Below are 12,125 nucleotides of genomic sequence, written 5' to 3' on the forward strand. Positions count from 1 at the left end.
CTGTCAAAAGCCTTTTTTAGGTCCAGATAGATGCAGTCAACCCAACCTTTCCTGTAATATCTCTGTTGCTCGATCATAGAAACTGAGTAAATTTGATACACAGGATCTTCCAGATCGAAAACCATACTGTCTGTCTGATATTATATCATTTCTCTCCAGGTGTTCTACCCATTTAGTTTTGATTAGTTTTTCCAATACTTTCACTATTACACTTGTCAATGATACAGGTCTATAATTGATGGGGTCTTCCCTGCTGCCACGTTTGTAGATTGGAACTATGTTAGCCTGTTTCCACACGTCTGCTACGATTCCTGTACACAGGGATGCCTGAAAGATCAGGTGAAGTGGAAAGCTGAGCTCAGATGCACATTCTCTCAGAACCCATGGTGAAACGCCATCTGGGCCAGCTGCTTTGTTCTTACTTAGCTCCTTTAGCATATTTTCCACTTCATCTCTAGACACCTCTATCCGCTCTATGTTGTTCTCTGGAATTCTTATTGTGTCTGGTTCTCTGAAAATTTCATTTTGTACAAACACACTTTGGAACTTTTCATTTAATGTTTCACACATTTCCTTTTCACTTTCCGTGAATCTGTTTCCCATTTTCAACCTCTGGATATTATCCTTTTCCTGCAATTTGTTGTTTATGAATTTGTAGAATAGACCTGGTTCTGTTTTACATTTGTCTGCAATCCCTTTTTCAAAATTTCTTTCTGCCTCTCTCCTCACTGCCGTGTAGTTGTTTCTCGCATCTTTGTATCGCTGGTATGTTTGGGGGTTCGGCCTCTTCCTGTACTGATTCCTGTGTGTGTGTGTGTGTGTGTGTGTGTGTGTGTGTGTGTGTGTGTCCGTAACTCGTGTTAAATACGTATTTTATTTAAAAAACAAAAATGATGACAGCAAGTTAATAAATACTTAAGTCAATATTAACTGTTGTTCGTTCATTTAAACTAAGAGAAGCCAATAATCACTGTCCTTTTTCGACATATCAAATACTTTATGATAATTAAAACGATTTACCCATAATTAAAGATGTAAAATATTTTAGTAATTAGAGGCCAAAATGTTAATTATTTTTAAAGTTTAAAATAACTTACCCATAAGTGTAAAGAGATATAAAACGCTAACAAAGACTAACAACCTTACCTAACCTCACCTGAACCAATGTACAAGAGTATAGTTGGGGGTCTTGCGGCGAAGTGGACAGCGCTCGGAAGTCGTGGTCCTAAGGGCCCGGGTTCGATCCCAGGTGGAGGCGGAAACAAATGGGCAGTTTTTCACCCTGATGCCCCTGTTCACCTAACAGTAAATAAGTACCTGGGAGCTAGATAGCTGCTACGGGCTGCTTCCTGGGGATGTGTGCATGCGCGTGCGTGCATTAAACAAAAATTTATGTAGTAGATATAAGAGAGGAAAAATAGATTGGTTAGAAATGCGGGGTGCGGGGTCCATGAGCTAAATAGCTCGATTCTGCAGTCACAAATTGTAAATAGTGCAGATTTGAATGTGGTACAATACTTACAGTAAGATATATAAAGTACATTACTGCACTCAGTGCAAGTAATGTAAACATACCTTGTAAAGACTAATAGGGTCTATGTAGCCCAAACATCCAAAGATTTGACATTTAGAATTTTGCAACATAAATATGCTATAAGACATGGCTAATTGTCTAATGCTTTGCCCATGTTAGAAAATTCTCACCAGATTGATTGGGAGAGGTCTTCGTCAATAACGAATTGTAATATCATTTTCAATAGAAACATTATTGAATCTGCTTTAATAAAGGTTACAAAACCATACAATTTGAACTTTATTAGTGGTTTGTATAATTTAGATTCATTTTTGATTGATCAATTAAGACGATTTGAGAAAGATCATTAATACAGTGTTCTCAATATTTTGTTAATATTTCTTTCTCATTAATGATTCCTGTTCGTCCTGTTTAGACGGTGCTCTTAGTAACGGTGTGAACCATCGTACATATATTGACGTATTAGACAGTTAGTAACATTTGGTACCATTCACTTTATACGGTCGGGAAAAAGTAAAGCTATAACCTTACCTTGAGATGATTTTGGGGCTTAGCGTCTCCGCGGCCCGGTCGTTGACCAGACCTCCTGGTTGCTGGACTGGTCAACCAGGTTGTTGGACGCAGCTGCTCGCAGCCTGACGTATGAGTCACAGCCTGGTTGATCAGGTATTATTTTTGGAGGTGCTTGTAAAGTTCTCTCTTGAACACTGTGAGGGGTCGGCCAGTTATGCCCCTTATGTGTAGCGGAAGCGTGTTGAACAGTCTCGGACCTCTGATGTTGATAGTTCTCTCAGAGTACCTGTTGCACCTCTGCTCATCAACGGGGGTATTCTGCACATCCTGCCATGCCTCCTGGTCTCATGTGGTGTTATTGCTGTGTGCAGGTTTGGGACCAGCCCCTCTACTATTTTCCACGTGTAAATTATTATGCATCTCTCCCGCCTGCGCTCAAGGGAGTACAGATTTAGGCTCTTTAGTCGGTCCCAATAGTTTAGATGTTTTACTGAGTGGATTCTAGCAGTAAAGGATCTTTGCACGCTCTCCAGGTCAGCAATTTCTCCAGCTTTGAAAGGGGCTGTCATTGTGCAGCAGTACTCCACTCTAGAGAGCACTAGTGTCTTGAAGAGTATCATCATCGGTACAGCATCTCTAGTGTGAAAGGTTCTTGTTATCCAACCTGTCATTTTTCTTGCAGTTGTGACGGCTACTTTATTGTGTTCTTTAAAGGTAAGGTCTTCCGACATGAGTACACCCAGGTCCTTTACATTGCCTTTTCGTTCTATGTTATGATTTGCCTGAGTTTGTACGTGGTTTCAGTTTTTTTAAATTTTCATTTTTTTCCGGAGCGCATGAGCTGGAAATTCGTTAACCATATTATTTTCTGTAGCCCATAGAAAGACCTGATCTACATCTGACTGGAGGTTTGCCGTGTCCTCTATGTTGCCAACTCTCATAAAGATCCTAGTGTCATCTGCAAAGGATGATACAGTGCTATAGGTTGTGTTCTGGTCTATGTCCGATATGAGGATGAGAAAAAGTACTGGAGCAAGCACAGTACCCTGGGGGACTGAGCTCTTCACGGTTGATGGGCTGGATTTTATTTTGTTGACTATTACACATTGGGTTCTGTTAGTCAGGAAATTGTAGATCCATCTGCCTATTTTCCCGGTAATTCCTTTTGAACGCATTTTATGTTCAATAACACCATGGCTTTTGCGGAATCTGTGACACAACCAAACTGAAATATTCCACGGCCTGGTATAGCACATATATGTGTAATATTAGGCCTCAGATAACTTGTATTAGGCCTAAGATGGATAGGTTAGTTTAGCTTTATTAGCAACATAAATACAAAACATTTTCACGGTTGTCCAAATTCAGTAGTAATTGTCCATTACGCCAATATATGTACGATGGTGCACATGGCTGCTGTAAAGGTGTCTCTCTCTCTCTCTCTCCTACAGGGTGGTGCGTGTGTTTCTTCCCCGGGGAGCTGCAGGGAGTGTGGGTGACGCAGGCGACGGGCGGCGGGCGTGCCGAGGGTAGGCAGGGGTCGAGGCCGCCCATCACCTACCAGGAGGTCACCATACAGTCAGACGCCATCGTCCAGTGGGGCGCCTGTCATCAGCGGCTCGATCATTATGTTATGCTCACCGACAGGTAGGTTCATCTGTGCGGGCAAGCGGCCCCTCCGTGCTGTGTGGGGGCACGGTGGGAAACACGGGTCTGGACACCATGGCGTTTATTTACGAGACTCTGACGTCACACCGGGTATAGGTGCCATGAATATAAACATTATATACAAATAAGCACCGGCTCTTTAACATTACGAGCCTATTCTTAAGGGCCCTTAATCCTACAACATACCTTAATCCTAACTCTCGGTCCTGCCCTCCCGCTGCTGCCTTCTGCATGTCCCGACCCTTATAAACGCTCTCCACATCCCAGGTGAGGGAAGCACGCCTGGCTTCAGCCCCGCTCTTGTGCCAGGTAAGTCCACTAGGGGCTCGCCATAGCCCGTGCTACTTTGAACTTTTTCTTCCCAATAGCTGAATCTAAAACAATAATAATAATAATCCCAGGCGACACACACACCAAGCACAGATTTGGTATAAAATAGTCCGAGGAAGGCGGACAGCCCGCCCGTCACAACTATATTTCACCTGCCTACAGTGTTTGCTTCAGCTGTAACTCTCCATCTTGCCCCAAAGCAGAGAGGGAAGTGTAGTGTGAGGTGTTTGACGAGCCTCGTGTCCCGCAGGTCTGGGAGCACTGTGTGTTACCGGTGTATCCAGCTGGAGGTGGTGACGCCACAGGTGGTGCAGGTGTGGTCCACGGGGCTGGAGACCTGCTACACCAGCGAGGAGGCCGCCCTCCGCACCTGCCCCTCCGCCGCCCACCTCGCCGCTCGCACCGCCACCCACCTTACGCTCTATAGTAAGTGTTAAGAAGGCTCCCACGCCGCCGTCTTGGCTCCACATAATGGGGTGCATCACAGCCTGGGCCCACTCGGGTGCCCCATATTGTTTATAATATAGTTTAACAATAATAATGGGTAATGTAATAATAATAAAGGCGCCGGATGAGGGTGTTGAGGCCGGTGTTGTAATGGCGTGTGTTGTGGCGTCCAGAGAGCAAGACATCTTGGGGAGAGGACGCAGTGAGGTCGGTGGAGTGTCCCCTGAACGGTCGCTACACCTTCACCTACCGACGTGGGGACGCCGACCCCAGCAGCAGGGGGTGGGACGGAGACTCCTGCGACCAGCCCACCTCACACTTCTCCAACTGCCCCCACGGCTTCGGCTTCAGCCTCACCTACCGTGACTGTACCTTCCCTAGCCCGCGAAGTGAGTCTTTTGTGTGTGTGTGTGTGTGTGTGTGTGTGTGTGTGTGTGTGTGTGTGTGTGTGTACTCACCTATTTGTATTCACCTATTTGTGCCTGCAGTATCGAGCATTGACTCTTGGATCCCGCCTTTCGAGCCATCGATTGTATACAGCAATGACTCCGGTCCTATTTCCCTATCATATCTAGTTTTAAAATTATGAATATAATTTTTTTCCACAACCTGCTCCTTAAAGGCATTCCATTTTTCCACCACTCTCACGCTAAAAGAAAAAGAAAGAAAACTTCCTAACATCTGACTCATCTGAGTTTCCAGCTTCACCCATGTCCCCTCGTTCTGTTACTATTCCGTGTGAACATTTCGTCTATGTCCACTCTGTCAATCCCCCCCTGAGTATTTTATACATTCCTATCATATCCCCCCCTCTCCCTTCTTTTTTCCAGTGTCGTAAGGCTCGGTTCCTTCAGACGCTCTTCATATCCCATCCCTCGTAACGCTGGGACGAGTCTCGTTGCAACTAATGAATCTTTTCCAGTTTCCTTATGTGTTTCTTCAGGTGGGGACTCCATGATGGCGCGGCATACTCTAAGACTGGCCTCACGTAGGCAGTGTAAAGCGCCCTAAATGCCTCCTGATTTAGGTTTCTGAATGATCTAACTTTTGCCAGTGTAGAATACGCTGCTGTCGTTATTCTATTTATATGTGCCTCAGGAGTTATATTAGGTGTTACGTCCAAGCCCAGGTCTCTCTCGTATCGTCACAGGTAGGCAGTTCCCTTTCATTGTGTACTGTCCCTTTGGTCTCCTATCACCTAGTCCCATTTCCATAACATTACATTTGCTCGTGTTGAACTCCAGTAGCCATTTCTCTGACTATCTTTGCAACCTGACCAACTCCTCTTGGAGGATCCTACAATCCTCATCTGTCACAACTCTTCTCATCAACATTGCGTCATCCGCGAACATCGACATGTAGGAGTCTATCGTGTAAACATGTCATTAACGTATATTAGAAATAGAATTTGCCCCAGCACCGATCCTTGAGATATTCCACTCGTTACTGTTCGCCAGTCCGACTTCTCGCCCCCTTTCCGTAACTCCTTCCTGTTAGGTATTTCCTTACCCATGCTAGGGCCTTTCTGCTTACTCCTGCCTGCCTCTCAAGTTTGAATAGCAGTCTCGTGTGCGGCACTGTATCAAAGGCTTTTTGGCAGTCCAGAAATATGCAGTCTTCCCAACCTTCTCTGTCCTGCCTTATCCTCGTTATTTTATCATAGAATTCCAAAAGGTTTGTTAGGCAAGATTTCCCTGTCCAGAACCCATGTTGTTGTTTGTTTACAAACCTGATGTTCTCCAGGTAGGTGTGTGTGTGTGTGTGTGTGTGTGTGTGTGTGTGTGTGTGTGTGTGTGTGTGTGTGTGTGTGTGTGTGTGTGTGTGTGTGTGTGTGTTCACCTAGTTGTTCTTGCGGGGGTTGAGCTCTGCTCTTTCGGGCCGCCTCTCAACTGTCAATCAACTGTTACTAATTTATTTATCCCCCGCCCCCCCCCCCCCACCCCCCACACACACCCAGGAAGCAGCCCGTGACAGCTGTATAACATCCAGGCACCTATTTACTGCTAGGTAACAGGGGCATCAGAGTGAAAGAAACTCTGCCCATTTTGTTTCTGCCATCACTAGGGATCGAACCTGGACCCTAGGATTAAATCCAAAGCTCTGTCATCTCAGCTATCAGGCTCCTATAAATGTACGTGCGTGCGTGCGTGCATGCATGCCAGCGGGCGGGCGGCAACGCTCGCCCTATTCTAGCTCTGTTTGCAGGGGTTCAGCTTCAGCTCTTGGGTCTCCCTTCTTAACCTTTAATAGATAGGTTTACTGGCAGCCACATCTTCAGCTTGACGGATCATTTGAATCTATTTATGGATTGTCTCCTTTACTTGACAATCGCTTTACATTACTTCTTACAATCTTTATTGATTGTCCAAGAGTTAATATCACAGTGTTCCCACATCGGAGCCATCTTGTGAACTTGACCACCACACTGTGTTTGTGCTTGTGGTCTTTCAAGCACTCGCTGTGCACTTTTATTTTGAAATTAGAGAAAATATTTGTCATTATAGCCGAGGTTGTGCATGATAACAGAGCTGTGTTAACTCTTCTTTCCAGATGATCTTATGACTAGGCTCTCCATCACTCTGGTTGGCACTCGTGCCAGAGATCTTTGTGTGCCTCCCTCCCCCCCCCCTGTATATAGTTACACTACTGACTGGCTACCAGCTTCCTGGCAGTTACCTCTTTACACTGACTAGTGCATCCTTGCAGGTGGCCAGCACAGTACACGCTCCCCTCTCTTAGGAGACATATAGACACCTTCTCTAGACTCAAGGCTCGTCATGACTAATGCCAGCAAGTGCTTCCTTCCTTCATGTCGGCCAATATCATTATCTCCCCCCTCCCCCCGTGTCCCCCCCCCCCGCCCCCCGTGTCCCTCTCCCCCCCCCCGCCCCCCGTGTCCCTCTCGCCCGTGTCCCTTGGCTTGACACGTTACGTGCTTCAATGTACTTTGTTGTGAAGACCTTGAAGCTGGTGGTATTGTGTCCCGAGTGTGGTCGCCTGTGTCTTTACTGTCCGTCTCCTATTGTGGCCAAGGTGGTCTCTCTCACCTCTCCTCTATCTCAAGGCAAGTTTCAAATTCTAATGTTTTTCTTGCAGAATTACTTGTTCCTACTCTCGTCCGTCCATGTCTCATGTCTCATGTTCTTTGCTTTTTTGATTGTAGCCGCCGAAGGCGGCTAGTTTATTGTGTACCCCATACTCATCCTGTGAGCGGTAGCGCAAAAAGCATTACAGAGAGCACAAAAGGTCTTTATCAGACCTCATCTTAGATTATTACATAAACAATTTCTTCAATCCTTCACACCTTATAGATACAATGTCAGCTAGTTACAAAGAAAGTGCTATTACAAGAGCTACATATTTACAGTAAGTCATCATACATTAATGGTAGGTCTTACCGCTAATACATAATAGTTTAACCAATGGGGATATTAGAGTCATAGGGGAGCTTCTGATTATTATTAGTCCTCACAATACACTACTTGTTTCTGAATCTCATATGTCGTTCATCTACTGGAAGCAAAATGTAGGCACAGTGCAAGGATTTCAGGTAATTGTTCTTTGCTTCGTGTATTTTGTCCACACTGTCACGCGCCTGTGACTAGCTTCCTTACACAGTAAGGAAGCTAAAGTCATATAGCGTAAGCTTATAGCGTAAGGAAGCTATATAGGCTACAGCATATATATATATATATATATAATATATATATATATATAATGTCGTACCCAGTAGCCAGAACGCACTTCTCAGCCTACTATGCAAGGCCCGATTTGCCTAATAAGCCAAGTTTTCATGAATTAATGTTTTTTCGACTACCTAACCTAACTTTTTCGGCTACCTAACCTAACCTATATAGATAGGTTAGGTAGGGTTGGTTAGGTTCGGTCATATATCTGTTAATTTTATCTCCAATAAAAAAATTGACCTCATACATAATGAAATGGGTAGCTTTCTCATTTCATAAGAAAAAAATTAGAGAAAATATATTAATTCAGGAAAACTTGGGTTATTAGGCAAATTGGGCCTTGCATAGTAGGCTGAGAAGTGCGTTCTGGCTACTAGGTACGACATTATATATATATATATATATATATATATATATATATATATATATATATATATATATATATATATATATATATATATATATATATATATATATATGATACACACACACACACACACACACACACACACACACACACACACACACACACACACACACACACGTACGTACGTATATATAGGCTGCTCTTGTCCATGGACAAGCAAATTTATAGTCTGTTCCCTAGAATTTACGTGAGAAAATTCCATTTGTATTGAAACTTTGCAGCGATTTGTCACTTGAATCTCCATAGTTTGTAATAATCTTCTGTGTGGCAGACTTCTGAACCCTTGTCTCCTTTCTTCCCGGCTCTCTCACTCCATCACTCTCGAGGAGTTGAGTGTGTGTACTCGCCTAGTTGTGCTTGCGGGGGTTGAGCTCTGGCTCTTTGGTCCCGCCTCTCAACCGTCAATCAACTGGTGTACAGATTCCTGAGCCTATTGGGCTCTATCATATCTACACTTGAAACTGTGTATGGAGTCAGCCTCCACCACATCACTGCCTAATGTATTCCATCTGTTAACTACTCTGACACTGAAGAAGTTCCTTCTAACGCCTCTGTGGCTCATGTGGGTACTCAGTTTCCACCTGTGTCCCCTTGTTCGCGTCCCACCAGTGTTGAATAGTTTATCCCTGTCCACCCGGTCAGGGTGGACAGGGATAAACTATTCTGAGGATTTTGTAGGTTGTGATCATGTCTCCCCTTACTCTTCTGCCTTCCAGTGTCGTAAGGTGCATTTCCCGCAGCCTTTCCTCGTAACTCACGCCTCTTAGTTCTAGGACTAGTCTAGTGGCATACCTTAGGACTTTTTCCAGCTTCGTCTTGTGCTTGACAAGGTACGGGCTTCATGCTGGGGCCGCATACTCCAAGATTGATCTTACATATGTGGTGTACAAGATTCTGAATGATTCCTTACACAGGTTCCTGAAGGCTGTTCTGATGTTAGCCAGCCTCGCATATGCCGCAGACGTTATTCTTTTTATGTGGGCTTCAGGAGACAGGTTTGGTGTGATACCAACTCCTAGATCTTTCTCTCTGTCCGTTTCATTAAGTACTTCATCTCCTATTCTGTATTCTGTGTCTGGCCTCCTGTTTCCACTGCCTAGTTTCATTACTTTGCATTTACTCGGGTTGAACTTCAACAGCCATTTGTTAGACCATTCACTCAGTCTGTCTAGGTCATCTTGTAGCCTCCTCCTATCGTCCTCAGTTTCAATCCTCCTCATAATTTTTGCATCATCGGTAAACATTGAGAGAAACGATTCTATACCCTCTGGGAGATCATTTACATATATCAGAAACGGTATAGGTCCAAGGACTGACCCCTGCGGGACTCCACTCGTAACGTCTCGCCAATCTGAGACCTCACCCTTCACACTGACTCGTTGTCTCCTGTTGCTTAGGTACTCCTGTATCCAACGGAGTACCTTCCCTTTCACTCCAGCCTGCATCTCCAGCTTTTTCACTAGCCTCTTGTGTGGTACTGTATCAAAGGCTTTCTGACAATCCAAAAATATGCAGTCTGCCCACCCTTCTCTTTCTTACCTTATTTTTGTTACCTGGTCGTAGAATTCAAGTAACCCTGTGAGGCAGGACCTTCCATCCCTGAACCCATGTTGATGCTGTGTTACAAAGTTCCTTCGCTCCAGATGCTCCACTAGCTTTCTTTGCACAATCTTCTCCATCAGCTTGCATGGTATGCAGGTTAGGGACTCTGGTCTGTAGTTCAGTGCCTCCTGTCTATCCCCTTTCTTGTATATCGGGACTACGTTAGCTGCTTTCCAAATTTCTGGCAGTTCCCCTGTTGCCAGTGATTTGTTATACACTATGGAGAGTGGTAGGCACAGTTCTTCTGCTCCTTCCTTTAGTATCCAAGGGGAGATTCCATCTGGGCCTATAGCCATTGTCACATCCAACTCTAGTAAACACTTCCTTACTTCCCCGCTGGTAATCTCAAACTCTTCCAGTGGTTCCTGGTTAGCTATTCCCTCTCTTATCTCTGGAATTTCTCCTTGCTCTACGGTGAAGATCTCCTGGAATTTCTTATTCAGTTCCTTTGTGTGTGTGTGTGTTTACTAGTTGTGTTTTTGCGGGGGTTGAGCTTTGCTCTCTCGGCCCGCCTCTCAACTGTCAATCAACTGTTTACTAACTACTTTTCTTTTTCCACACCACACACACACACACACCCCAGGAAGCAGCCCGTGACAGCTGACTAACTCCCAGGTACCTATTTACTGCTAGGTAACAGGGGCACTTAGGGTGAAAGAAACTTTGCCCATTTGTTTCTGCCTCGTGCGGGAATCGAACCCGCGCCACAGAATTACGAGTCCTGCGCGCTATCCACCGGGCTACGAGGCCCTGTGTGTGTGTGTGTGTACTCACCTATATGTACTCACCTATATGTGCTTGCAGGATCGAGCATTGACTCTTGGATCCCGCCTTTCGAGCATCGGTTGTTTACAGCAATGACTCCTGTCCCATTTCCCTATCATACCTGGTTTTAAAATTATGAATAGTATTTGCTTCCACAACCTGTTCCTGAAGTGCATTCCATTTCCCCACTACTCTCACGCTAAAAGAAAACTTCCTTACATCTCTGTGACTCATCTGAGTTTCAAGCTTCCATCCATGTCCTCTCGTTCTGTTACTATTCCGTGTGAACATTTCGTCTATGTCCACTCTGTCAATTCCTCTGAGTATCTTATACGTTCCTATCATGTCCCCCCTCTCCCTTCTTCTTTCTAGTGTCGTAAGGCACAGTTCCCTCAGGCGCTCTTCATACCCCATCCCTCGTAGCTCTGGGACGAGTCTCGTTGCAAACCTCTGAACCTTTTCCAGTTTCATTATATGCTTCTTCAGATGGGGACTCCATGATGAGGCGGCATACTCTAAGACTGGCCTTACGTAGGCAGTGTAAAGCGCCCTAAATGCCTCCTTACTTAGGTTTCTGAATGATGTTCTAACTTTTGCCAGTGTAGAGTACGCTGCTGTCGTTATCCTATTAATATGTGCCTCAGGAGATAGATTAGGTGTTACGTCCACCCCCAGGTCTCTTTCACGCGTCGTTACAGGTAGGCTGTTCCCCTTCATTGTGTACTGTCCCTTTGGTCTCCTATCTCCTAGTCCCATTTCCATAACTTTACATTTGCTCGTGTTGAATTCTAGTAGCCATTTCTCTGACCATCTCTGCAATCTGTTCAGGTCCTCTTGGAGGATCCTGCAATCCTCATCTGTCACAACTCTTCTCATCAACTTTGCATCATCCGCAAACATCGACATGTAGGACTCTACGCCTGTAAACATGTCGTTAACATACACAAGAAATAGAATTGGTCCCAGCACCGATCCTTGTGGTACTCCACTTGTTACTGTTCGCCAGTCCGACTTCTCGCCCCTTACCGTAACTCTTTGGCTCCTTCCTGTTAGGTAGTTCCTTATCCATTCTAGGACCTTTCCCCCCACCCCCGCCTGCCTCTCGAGCTTGAACAGCAGTCTCATGTGCGGTACTGTATCAAAGGCTTTTTGG

The 12,125-nt window shown here is 45.0% G+C and overlaps 1 protein-coding gene across 2 annotated transcripts in view; it reads left to right on the forward strand.

Moving 5' to 3' along the window:
* The window catches only part of LOC123745431 (uncharacterized), a 299,139-nt gene that overhangs the window by 107,082 nt on the left and 179,932 nt on the right, over window positions 1–12,125 (forward strand). For both annotated transcript variants that reach the window (XM_069300864.1, XM_045725999.2), the window contains exons 2-4: window positions 3,499–3,694; window positions 4,296–4,471; window positions 4,666–4,881. In XM_069300864.1, the coding sequence (XP_069156965.1) occupies window positions 3,499–3,694; window positions 4,296–4,471; window positions 4,666–4,881 (588 nt within the window). The remainder of the gene's footprint in view (window positions 1–3,498; window positions 3,695–4,295; window positions 4,472–4,665; window positions 4,882–12,125) is intronic.

The sequence above is a fragment of the Procambarus clarkii genome, chromosome 44 (assembly GCF_040958095.1).
Source record: "Procambarus clarkii isolate CNS0578487 chromosome 44, FALCON_Pclarkii_2.0, whole genome shotgun sequence".
NCBI lineage: Eukaryota > Metazoa > Arthropoda > Malacostraca > Decapoda > Cambaridae > Procambarus > Procambarus clarkii.